The following is a 13,520-nucleotide window of genomic DNA, read 5'->3' on the forward strand; positions in this document are numbered from 1 at the left end:
GAATTCAATAGGAAACTCTACCTATGATTATTTTACAACCTGAACACCAATTATTACCTTACTTCATCGGATTACCTACTTTTCCAACAATCAATTTTAATTTCAAAAACCTAATTTCTCAACAATCTAAATTAACAAAACAACAACAACCATGTTAAACCCTTTTTTAGAATCATACAACCCATTATTAGAGAAAGTTAGTCCCACCCTTATCTTAGATTGGTTGAATTCGGACTCTACAAGCTTGCTCCTCTTCTCTTCTCTGACTTCTCACTTTTTCCCTTTTTCTCCCAAAAGCAGTTTCTACGTATTCTGTATTCTGAATTTCTAATTTGTTGTAACCCTAATTCTCTAATGGTCTCATCTGTTTATAATCTCTAACTGAGTTTTGTTGTAACTACCAACACATAATATATCACAATTATTCAAATAAATTATATTAAAAGGCACTAAACTCGATAAAATAAATAAATAATAAAATATGGCGTTACACAAAACATAATGAGACTGGACAATGACACTACAAACCCACGATCCCTCCTGTCAAGGCTAATAACAACTTTGATGAATGAGAGAGAGGACATGATCTACGTAGTTGCTCTTTTAATTGCTAAGCTTAAGTTTTGATAATGATGTTTTGTGTTGATTTGTTTATGATTAATTGCTTAGTTGAAATTGTAAAGCACCCTAGTTAGTTTCTGTCTAAAAATCGTCTTTGATGATGTCTTATGAACCTTTGCATTGGCATCAAGTTTGGTGTTCATTGGCATCCAAGTTTTCTAAATAAATTTCCTTTTCTATGAAATTGATTCGATTCAAATGGTTGCTTTGCAACACTTGAATCAATTGACTCATGGTCTCGAGTGTTTGGTCAAAGTTGTTGATTCGATTCAAATTCATGCATTGCGAAATTTGAATCGATTCACTCATCCTCTTGAGTTTCTGATTTTTGTTGGTTGTCCTTAAAAAAAATATCAATATTTATAGAAGACAAAATTAACATTAGAGGTGTAAATACATAGTCTAAATATCATCATACACAAGTATAATAATATATGATAAGCTTTCTTTTTTTAAAAAAATAATAATATAAATATAATGGTAAAAAATAATCACGTTTGTAAAAGTTTAATAGTCTTACACCATTGTTGAAAAAATCTTTATAAATAATAGTTAAAAACAAAAATAAAATAAAATAAATATCAGTGTACAGTTTGTTACCAAAAAAAGACAACTTAAGTTTGTTTGTTTTATTCAGTCAATTTGTTACGTAACAAAAAAATAATAAAATTCTTCCTTAAAAATAATAATAAAAATCTTAGTTATGTGTTATTCTTTAATAAGATAAGTATATCAATTTTGATACTCATGCAAAGATAACTAACAAAAAAAAAAAAATTTGAAAAAGTGGATCCAAAGAGAATCGAAGGGGGTTACATAAATTCATAAACTCTTTCTTAAACCGGAGGGTAAGCTGAAAACTTAAGCTTATTTAAATATGACATAAGCAGTTTATGAAATTATGATAAACTATTTTTATTTATTTATCCAAACACCTTTAAAAAGATTTATGGAGTAAATAAGCCCACATAAACTAAGATAAGTCCTTCACAAAAAAAAAAAAAAACTAAGATAAGTGAATCCAATGAGGACCTATTCTTATTCTAGATGAAACAATTGTAGCATATTTCATTAATTAATTCCGTTAATTAATTTCATTAATTCACCCGTTAATTAATTTTTGTAAACGAGAGCATCACTCCATATAGAAAGCGTAGAGTTACGCGTGCGCATTTACGTCACAGCGTATACACACACGACGCTTCTGTTCTCTGTTCTAAAACATCGAGCACTAACCGTCAAATCCAAATATATTACACTGTCAGTGCATGCAATCCAACCATGGATTACTACAACGTTCTGAAAGTGAACAGATACGCAACAGAAGAAGAGTTAAAAACATCTTACAAAAGATTAGCTTTAATACATCACCCAGACAAACATCCTCCTGAAAAAAGAATCGAAGCTGAACACAGATTTATTCTCATTTCTCAAGCTTATGATATTCTCAGTAATCCCGTAAAGCGGAAAATCTACGACCAATACGGTGAAGAAGGCCTTCAATACGGTGGCGCCGCCCCTCCCCAACATTCTTCTTCTTCTCGCCAACATTGTTCTTCTTCTCGCCGCAACGCTCAATCTTCAACGTATCAGTGTAACCCTCGTTCTGCTGACGATATTTACAATGATTTCTTTCGTCGTGAGAATGGTTCGGAAGTTTTGAAAAATTTGAAAAAGAAAGATGATCCTATTGAGAGAATGTTGTTTTTCACTCTTGAAGAATTGTATAATGGGACAAGTAGAAGGGTAAAGATTACCAGAACCGTAATTAATAATGCTGGGTAATTCAATTTTGATAAACCCTAACTTTATTTTTATTATTATTATTATGATTATGATTATTATATGATGATTTTTGTTGTAATTGATTAGGGTTTAGGTTTAAATGTTTTGTTCATTGAAATTACTAATTATTACTACAAATTTGTTGAATCGTGTTTATCAAATTGAATTGACGACCCCTTTTTGTTTAGAGAGATTGATGATAACAATTAACAGTTATATTAGTGTTATGATATGCTTGTTTGATTTGTTTCTGTTTGTGATTGATTAGTTAGTAGGCTTAAATGATTTGTTGATTAAGTAAATGGTTCATATAAATATCCAAAATTTCGTTTTTAGTCCTACAAATAAAAAATTCGCACTTTTTAATCATGTAACATTTTTCTTTAGCATTTTCTAAAGCTGCGTACGAAAATTACAGGAACCAAAAATGCTGATGGAGTTATTGATAACAGTAGTGTTATATTAGTGCTAAACCTAACTATAAGTGTTGATAACAGAGCAACTTAATGGTCTGACTTGATTGTTCTGAGAGTACAAACCCCAAGTTTATGAAATCGGAATTGAAATTAATTACTAATTATTATGCAAACTTATCTAATGACAACCCCTTTTTACTTAGAGTGATTCATAATATGAGTTGGTTATGTTTGGGAGTTATACTGATATGTCCCCTTGCGGGAAAGAGGCAAGGAATTTGAAGGGGTTATACTGATATGTCCCCTTAGTTTAATTTTAGTAGAAAACTTTGATAATGTGCTTAGAACATGGTTTTTTTGTTTTGTTGAAAAGACAGTTTTTTACACTTACAAAAATGATGTATTTCGATCCTCTCCTAGTATTTGGTTCTCTAGGCGAGGAATAGGGAACATTGAAAATTTTCGTATGAGTAGTGAAGTTGAAGAGGGGTAACCTTGGCGCAACTGGTAAAGTTGTTGTAATGTGACCGAAAGGTCACAAGTTCAAGTCCTGGAAACAGCCTCTTGTGTAAAAAACAGGGTAAGGCGGCGTACAATACACCAAATGGTGAGACCCCTTCCCAGACCCTGCATATGCGGGAGCTTCAATGCACCGGGTTGCCCTTTTAGTAGTGAAGTTGAAATTTATGAATATTAAGTTTTAAAGTTATATTAAATCATTGCAAGTGATTAGAATGTGTGTTTGAAAAATATGAAACATACACCCTCAATCTTAGAAGGGGTGATGTTTCTGATAGACCTGATATGCAATACTTATATTCTAGATGGTTCAAACCCCAAGATGGTAGATACTGCTGCTAAGTACTATATCTGATTCTAATACGATAGGATAGTACGGGATCTGTTAGGATTTAGTTTTGTTATTCTGTTTTCACATTTCTCTAGATAGGATTTGGAATGTGACAGTGTTGTATCTAATGGTTTATAATATACTTCATTTGATTCCAAGGTTATTTCCAAACATAATTGAGTAGGGAAAATTTTAAATTTTCTATCAATTATAAATTTTGCTCTTTTCTGATGATGGTTGAGAATCTTATTGGAAGTTACCTTGGGCAATGTAGAATTTTCGCTTACTTTTAGTTAATGTTTAACTGGAATTTGTTCCAGGTTTGTGAAAGTCCCTGAAAACAATTTAGTTATTTTTCACTGTTTCATGTGCAAATCCTAGAAAAATCAAAATCAAAGTGAATTTAAATTGAAAGCAGTAGTCAAACCAAACATCCCCCAAGCTTATAATTAGTTTGTCACTTTTTTGGTATATTTGGTATGATTAAATGTGTGAACGAGAGGAGTAAAGTGATAGGTACTGAGAGAACTTCAAAAAATCAAAGAATTCGGTTCTGTTATCATTCTACTAAATAACTACAGTTACAGTTTTAGTAGAGATCTTAACTGATAACCTATCTGACAGTTTCCTAACCACTTTAACTTTGATGCGGATTCAACATGAGTCTGACAAGAGGATCTAGTAACCTCTGTACAAGCAGTTACTCTAATAGGTTAAATACACAGCGGAAGACCCTGTCCACTTATTTTGAGGGGGCCTAAGCAATGTAGTCAGGAACGAGTTTCTACGTAGGTTCGATTGGCCGGTTAAGGGACGTAAAGTCGGGGAACGTAACACGGTTCGTAAGAACCCACTCAAGGGCAAAATTGTAATTTATCATATACGCACACACAATCATATTAATATATAATACAAAAAAATATATATATAGAACTCATAAGTACATTAAACTTAATTAGTAAGTCATAATCAGAGATTGAAAACGAAACAGAAACAGATTACTGGAAAGGAAGTGAAGGAAAGGAAAACAGAGTTTAAGTGAGGAAAACGAAAAAGGAAGTGAAGAATGAGAGAGGACGATGGGAAACCGGGCTACAGAGAGAACGACGGCGAGAAATTCGCCAGAAAAATGCCATGGCCGCCGTTCTTGTGTTTTAGGGTTAGGTGAGGAAGATTGAGAAAAATTGAATTTCCAGGTTTTAATTAATTTATTAAAACCGGGATATTTTGACCCGACCCGGTTCGGGTAGCCCAAATCAATTTTGCCAAGCCCAGCTCGTTTTTTTTAACATTCCTGCTTCAGGAACTCGTTCCTGGCCACAAACATGGGGAAAACGAATCGGAGCAAGCTCGAGGCACGTTTTGCTGTGGGAAGCACGTAGGAACGGACGAACCTACGTGCCAGCACTCGTTCCTGACTACCTTGGGCCTAAGTGTTAAACATACTCAAGCCAGCAAGTAAAGCACCCACAGAACTTTTGGCTTCATAAGTTAAAGTATGTTCTGCTAACAACTTAACAAATGGGTATTATCCCACCATGTCTGCCCAATAAACAAAATTAACTAATCAATTCAAAACTGAGAAGTGGTAAGGATACGTAGGACAAACGGTTTAAATAGTTCAGTTTTTTTTCCGTACAGTTTGTATGAGATTATGATTAGACTGATTTATCTGTTATAGTAGGAGACTGAGTTTATCAAATTATTCTATTGAATGGAAGAATTTGGAAAGGATTGGCAAGTTATACTGATAGCATGATTATCCTTTTTGAAAATTTCTTGTACAGTTCATTCATCTCTGAAGTAAAAATTCTGTTTGCTTATGCTGTTTGACTTGTGCAATCCCATTTCAGGTATAGTAATATTGAGGAGGAGGTGTTGACTGTTGATGTAAAAGCTGGATGGAAAAAAGGGACAAAGGTTACTTTCAACGAGAAGGGTGACAAGAAACCTGGCATCATCCCAGCTGATATTGTTTTTGTGATCGGAGAGAAACCACACGCTCGTTATACTAGGAATGGAAATGATCTTGTGATTACAGAAAAGATAACTGTGGCGGATGCTCTCACAAATAAAACATTGGAAATCCCTGCTTTGGATGGGAGGAGTCTTTTGATCCAGTTGCCAAATGTAGTCACACCTGACTATGAGCACAAAGTCCCCAATGAAGGGATGCCAATAACCAAACAACCAGGGAGGAAAGGGACTTTAAAAATCAAATTTGACATCAAGTATCCCTCAAGGTTAACTCCTCAGCAAAAATCTGATCTAAGGAGTGTCTTAAGTTGAATGGTGTAAAATTTTGGGGATGCACATTTTGAATATATGATGTGAAGGGCTAGAATAGCAGTGAGGCATACTTGAGTTTTGGGACTATTTGCAGGGTAGGAATTGTGAGTTAATGATAGGAGGCACCAAATTTTACTAGCTAGTTTTTCTTTTGATTAAACTTTTGGTTTTTGAGTCTTGGATGACAATGAAGTTTACACAATCTAATTTACTTATTAGGGGTGGTTTGATTGATATGTTTTTTTGTTTTAAATTAAATTCCTACGCTTTCATTATAGCCAATTTTTTTCCCCTTGAAAAAGAAAAAGAGGCTAAACTTTTTCAACTTGTATGGTGGTGACTGTGTTTACATAGTATGACCTTCATTACTTAGACGATGGTTGTGTTATCGTCTTCCCCCCCGAATTACGGTATTTTTTTTGCGTCTAGAATGCCGCACCTAGGATAGTACATGACCTGGGAATGTTGACAGGTTTTTTGATAGGGGCTGTCTGGTTTTGAGCAGTTTTTCGAAGGTTTTTGTGTTGACAGGGTTGTGTTTTGTCTGCTGTTTAGTTTTTCTGGTTGAACCAGCAGCTGTGCTGCGCTTTTGTTTTGCAACAGCAGCTGTTGTGCTGTTTTTCTGTCATTAGCGCCTGCTTTATGGTGTTTTGTCATGGCCGTGTTGGCTCTTTGTAATTCTTATTGTGCCTTTTGTACTCCTTGTGCTAGGCGTTAATGAAATATGCTGATTCAAAAAGAAAAAAAAAACATGTATAAATTCTTAAAACTCATACATTCATCCTTCATTTGCTTACTTAGCCTGTACTACGAAAACCACTTAATTCCTTGGTTTCGAGTTCCTCTGTTTCCCACCAAAAAGAATTCATATGAACTTCGTGGTTTTTTCAATTTCTCTGGCGACATACCTCCATCCTTATGTTGACGTGACCTATTAGATTTATTCATGTCTTGACTCTTGTGTTTCTAAAGTGGGCGTCCAACCAATACTACTTGTGTGTTCCAATTCTACTCTTTAGGTACAACGCGGTTCTTCAATTTCTCTAAGGTTTACATAGTCATATTAGTTTCTTAAGAGAAACATTCCTAGCGACACCATCAACAGAGGCAAAGGTTAAATCGACACCATCAACATCGACGGTGGTGTGACCAAGCACCTTGTATCAACGACATCAGCCTCGTCGTCATATCCCATATTGCTGCTTCATTCCGCGCACAAATAGGACTTCCAACACCATTCCCCAATTAAATTTGGCATTATACAACAACTGATTACTACGTACTCCATGTTATTATATTTTGGACATTTTGAAACAAAAATAATTTCATATTTGAGATAAATATTAGCATATGAAGATAAAGAGGAAGAAATAACAAATAAGGTATCTACTAACAAGTATATTTACTGCCACACATCACAAGATCAATTAATACGTTATCATCAATAAACTGATTAAAAGGAGCAAAGTCTATTGACATATAACCATCCCTAGCCGAATGACCAGTGGCGGAGCCAGGAATTTTATAGAGCCTGGGCAAAAAATTTATCGCAAATCGTTACTTCCTTCCCGAATAATTTCACATTTCCTGTAGATAAATTCACATTTCCTACGGATATATCTTTCCTGCGGAACCTAAATCTTTGGCAAAATCTGCAGGAAATCAGAAAATACATTTCCTGCGGAATTTACACAAAAATCCGCAGGAAAAGCTAAAAATTCTAGTAATGGTAGGGCTTGCTACAAAGAAAGTTGGAGCTGAGCCTGGCCCAGGCTAGCTGGGGGGTGGCTCCGCCCCTGCGAATGACGTTCCTCCATACACCGAACAACATTGAAATCCCCACAAACACACACCTTTTTACCATCCAACAACTGTAACCGAGCCGATAACGAATCCCACAACACCTACTTCGCTTGATGATCACAAGAAGCATACACATTGAACAAGTAAAACTCCTCACTGGACTAAAAGAATCTACCAGGTATCATCAGAAAGTGATCACCACCACTAACAGAGGTCCAAACCTCCACTTCAGAAATATCCCACACCCTCAACCGACCTCTTGACGCCTCAGCAGACGGCAACCCCCTAACATTTCAAGATACCATACACACCCTCCCCCCACCCCCTCCAAACAACACGCCTAACACCCTCCCCTATTCGAACTCCCTCTCTCCCACCTTTCCCCGCTCTAGAAAGCACACTGAACATATTATGATTATCACAATTGAATAAACACCAATAGCCTTCCCTATCCCCTACACATCCTCCACCACCGCCACCTTCTCACTCCCATGCTCTTAATTTGTGTCTATACATAATTATCATATTGTGACATTCAAAAAATAATGACACATGGGGTCGCCAAATTACATATGCCTTGGCGTGCATGGACCAGAAAAAGTTGACTGTTCAACAATGTGGTGCAATCCATCTGTTATTCGAAACACCTCCATTATGTGCATTTATAACCTGTCCACATTGGGTGTTGTGCTGGAGGCCTGGTGGGGGCTGTGGAAGAATAAAGAAGCAAAATAACTAAGGTTAAAGAGATTAAATAGAGATAGTTAATAGGTGGGTTAGCCCAAAATTGAGAGCATTATATTAAAGGTATTGTCAACCGTCTCCGAAGCATTGTTTAAACATTTTAAATAAAGTAATTATTTTTTAAAAAAATCAAAATTTTCAATTTTTAATGCACTTAATTACACAGTGTCTCAGGACCACTAGTTAACATTAGTAAATATGGTGGAACCAATACCCACGTTGGTGTTTTTAAAATAAATCTGATGAATATATTTTAGTTATTTAACATGCTGAAAACCTCCTTCAAAAAAACAACATGTTCAAAACTTGCCAAAAAAGAAATGTTACAATTCAGGTGGGATAGCCAAAACAGAAAGAGTTGCAATTCTAGTGTGACGAAGGGATTATTCTTTAAGTATGAATACTGAACACATTAACATTATTTTAAGGAAATTCCTTCAAAAAAAAAAACATTATTTTAAGGAAATAACATTGTCTGTGCCCGTGAACTTAGCTGAGTTGATATGGACAATGCATAATAGTTCAGGGTTCGAATCCCGTCCATAAAAAAAGAAAAGAAAAAAAGGAAATAAAATTGTCACACCCAATGACTCAAACATATATATTCGTTTTATATACTGGCTGGTAGGCCTCACTTGCAAGCTGCTAAAGGTGCACCACAAAGGCATTTATTATGCTCAAACATACTCTTCTCCAACTTCTTCAACCCAGTAGGTATCGCACCACACAGATGGTTAGAGCTAACATTCAACTGGGAGAGAGACGGTAGGGTGGCGAGCGACGCTGGAATAACACCGGATAACTTGTTGTTAGACAAATCAACCTCTTCTAAGCGCTTCAACCGGCCTAGGAAGGTGGGGATCGGGCCACTAAGGTTGTTGGAGTTAAGTTTGAGGCTTCGCAATTTTTTGAGTTTGCTGAAAGAGTTAGGGATTGGCCCAGTTATGTTGAGAGCTCCCGTTAACCAAAGTGTTCCAAGGAAAGGGAGGTCGCCGAACTCAGCTGGAATCGTACCAGACAAACCAAAAGTACTCCCGAAGGTGACAGCGATGACTCTACCGACTGTGCTGCCTTGCTGTTCGGCTAGGCACCCGACGGAGATCCAGTCATCAATACAACAGTCTGCATTGGTGTGCCAGTCGGATAGGGGTCCGTTAGGGCCGCCGAAATGGTCTCTTATTTTGAGGAGAGCAGCTTTATCATTGGGGTGGCAGGATAAATCGTTTGAAGCGTTTGATTTAGAGAAGTATATGAAAGAGAGGAAGATGAGTGTTAACTGGAGTAGAAGAAACATGTTAGGAGAAGTCTTCATCTTAATTTTTGGAGTTCTTTTTTAAGTTGAAAAGATAGTAAGAGATGGTTTAAGATTGGGTTGCTATTTATAGAATTTGTCTTAGCCTGCTTTGAAGTTAGTCAAACAAAGAGGATATGATGCTTTGAAATATCAATGGAAACCATCTTGGAAAATGTCAGCATTAAATTAATGAGTGCTATAAATCCAACTTTGAGACTTATAAGAAAATAATCTCAAATTTATACTTATGTCTGAAAAATATGTTGTATCTTTTCAATTGAGATTCTTTCCATTGAAAATTCCCTCAAGTTTTCTTAAGTGTAATTTCAACCATTAAACATGAGAGAAAAAGTGAGAATTAAGTTATAATAAAAAGTGCTTGTTGTATTTTAAAGGTGGAGATTGAAAATGGAAAAAACTTGAGAAAATTTTCAATAGAAAAAATCCAAATCCGTATCTTTTTATTGACGAAATTGTAAATCATTTGTAACGCCCTAGATTTTTACTTCAAGTTACTTATAAATAATTACTCTTTTGAAAAATGAGGCTTTAAAAAAAAACATATATTTCTTTACTCTAATTCTTAATTGAATAAATATCAACTCTATAGTATATTTCAAAAAAAATTAAATTACGATTACAACTAAATAAAAACTAGTTTTCTTCTTCATTTAAAACCCAATTTGCCCCGCAAGCGTTTCATCACACATCAAGCTTCATATTTGATCTTTGGTACCTACAACATTATATTAATGTAGGGTCAATTTCCGGTTCAACATGAGATCACCTAGACTCAGAAAAATCCCATAAAATAATAATAAAAGTAGTTATCAACTAAAAATGATTAGAAATTTCCAAAAGAACTAAGTGCACAAAACTATTTTGAAAAACTTTATGCATGAGATGCATGATATACAAGACTCAAATGATCTGGATATAAGGCCCACCACCCAGTGACATTAGCCCACCTATAAGGCCCGCCACCCACTGACATTAGCCCAAAATACTTCATGCTATGCTTATATCTTTTCAATTGAGATTTTCTCCATAGAAAATTCTCTCAAGTTTTCTTAAATGTAATCTCAACCATCAAACATGAGGTGGAGATTGAAAATGGAAAAAACTTGAGAAAATTTTCAATAGAGAGAATCCAAATCTGTATCTTTTTATTGATGAAATTGTAAACAATTTGTAACGCCCCAGATTTTTACTTCAAGACGTTACTTATAAATAATTACTGTTTTGAAAAATGAGGCTTAAAAAAAAACATACTACCTCCGTCCCTAATTATAAGACCCTTTTTGATAAATTTTTTTGTCCCTTCTTATAAGACCCCTTTTCCATTTCCAACTACATTAATTATTTCTTTACATACATGCCCCTATTTATTATACATATTTTTCTTCAATCAGCAATAAATAAAATGTTGAAAACATAAGCCAACCCTCTTTCTTAAAGGATAAAATTGTAAAAACAATAGTAACTACAAACATATTTAATACAAATATCCACTATCTTAATTCTCGTTATTTTTTCAAAAGGACCTTATAATTAGGGACGGAGGTAGTATATTTCTTTACTCTAATTCTTAATTTAATAAATATCAACTCTATTGTATATTTCAAAAAAAAAAAATTACAATTACAACTAAATAAAAACTAATTTTCTTCTTCATTTAAAACCCAATTTGCCCCGCAAGCGTTTCATCACACATCAAGTTTCATATTTGATCTTTGATACCTACAACCCAATTTTCCCCGCAACCCCGCATATATATATTTATTTAATATCATAAGTAATTTTTTTTTAGTGTATAATTAAATAATTTATTTAGCTATTTAAGCCTAAACTAAAATCTAAACTAGAAAATTGCTTAATACAATAACAACTCCATCTTGCTAGTGTACAATTTTTAAGAGATATTTTGAATGTTTTTAATTTGACTAAATAATACGATTCATATTATTTTATGAGTTAATTTTAAAAGATGTAGACCATAGTTTTATTTCAATTGTGATATTTTTGTTGTCATTTCATAGTTAAAGTGCGAGTAATGGGTGCGAGTATAGACACTTAGGTACCCATAGAGTTTGGGGAAGGACACTAAAGTTATTGCCCACGACTGTACGGGCACGGGTACGAGTAATTTTTACAAATGTGGGTATGGGGATGGACATTGTAGTACCATACCTATTCGGTACCCATTGCCATCCCTAAGCTCTTATCCATTATCATTTCACTCAAATCAAAAGAGATGGTTAGGATTGATTTCATTTGTTGCTAACCATTGCTATGAGGGTAATAATGATTAAGGAAGCAAAAAGTAGCATGTTTGCATTGGTTTCAACAACATTTTGACTTTTAAAATGTTAAATTTATCATTTTTCACCATTTTCAATGTTATATTTCTATTTTTATCCCCTTATCTAATATTCCAAAGGCAATAGTTAACATTCTCCATTTTATTTTTTTCAATGGTAGGAGTAAGTAGAAGCATGTTCATTGGATTGGATTTATTTCTGGTCAATTTAGCGTACACCGGGCAATACGTTTTTAATGAATATGGGGTGTACACTAATAATTAATTGATTGATGAGGGTAGTTGCCGGCAACTAAATTCATCATTCATTCATATACAGCATCTGGACCATTCATAAATATCCACATCACCATGCATAATTCATGAGATAGTATATGTATATTTGTATATACTCATCTCAAAATAATAGTCGTTTAAGGTTTTAGAAAATAATTAATTATGTTGATTTCAATTATAAAATTAGTATGATTTATCAAAATATCTTTTATTAATTGTAGTTAGTGGAGTAATTAAGTTGGATGAAATTCAATAAATAAGGGTATAATAGTGGAAAAAAAAAATAAAAGCTCCATTAGTATTATAAATTAACAATTATTTTGAGACTAAAAAAATATTCCAAAGAAACAATTATTTTGAGACGGAGAAAGTATGATATGATCATTTGCAAGTAGTCACGGGAGAACCACTGTGGCATTTGTTGCGTTGAAATGAACTTGACCCGAACTTGGCCAACCTGGCATGAATGGTTCTTCAGATCATGTTTCCAAAAAGGTTTATTTTACTTTGGCCTCTTCAACCGGGAACAAAAGCCCAAGATCAACCCACTATGATTGTTGGACTCTTGGTAAAGGATTCAGATGAATGATCTCGGTCAACTTGGGCTCGCTATGAAGGATGTTGTTTAGGAAGATAAGTTGTTGTTTAAGTTTGGGATGATACTTATGAGTATCTTTTCTAACATCAAAATTTAGTATTCAAAGTATTTTATCCATATGGACTCATGCGATATCATAGTCATTCAACAGTTAAAATTGTTTTGAGTATGGAAATTGAGTTTGTTTATCCATATGAACTCGTGCGATATCATTTTATTGTCTCTTGCCAAGCTGGCAAAGCATTGTAGTTTGAGTAATTGATCGTACCTGATCATAATGTGGCTTCCGGTGCTTTGTTATTGCGGTGGTTCACGATGGTGAAAGTGTTCCGGTGAGTGTAACGCCCTAACTCTGATAAAGCAATTAAACATGCGAATAAATCATATAATCAAGAGATAGTTGCTACTTTCACCAATTCAAGAAAATCAAAAACAAATCAACGGTCAACATGCATGTATATATAAACCTCATCAGTCGCAGCGGATACAAATCTCATACATCAACATACATGTCACGTGATCTC

At 34.4% G+C, this 13,520-nt stretch overlaps 2 protein-coding genes across 2 annotated transcripts; one reads left to right on the forward strand and one right to left on the reverse strand.

Moving 5' to 3' along the window:
* Positions 1-1,785: 1,785 nt before the first annotated feature.
* On the forward strand, positions 1,786-6,197 carry LOC25490492 (dnaJ homolog subfamily B member 13). Its single transcript, XM_013603922.3, has 2 exons — positions 1,786-2,402; positions 5,526-6,197. Exons 1-2 carry the CDS (start codon positions 1,903-1,905, stop codon positions 5,959-5,961), a joined length of 936 nt encoding a protein of 311 aa, XP_013459376.2. The 5' UTR covers positions 1,786-1,902; the 3' UTR covers positions 5,962-6,197.
* A 2,942-nt stretch (positions 6,198-9,139) lies between these two features.
* Positions 9,140-9,820, reverse strand: LOC25490490 (polygalacturonase inhibitor). Its single transcript, XM_013603920.2, has one exon. It carries the CDS (start codon positions 9,818-9,820, stop codon positions 9,140-9,142), a length of 681 nt encoding a protein of 226 aa, XP_013459374.1.
* Between the last annotated feature and the right edge of the window lie 3,700 nt (positions 9,821-13,520).

This window comes from Medicago truncatula, chromosome 3 (assembly GCF_003473485.1).
Source record: "Medicago truncatula cultivar Jemalong A17 chromosome 3, MtrunA17r5.0-ANR, whole genome shotgun sequence".
Taxonomy (NCBI): Eukaryota; Viridiplantae; Streptophyta; class Magnoliopsida; order Fabales; family Fabaceae; genus Medicago; species Medicago truncatula.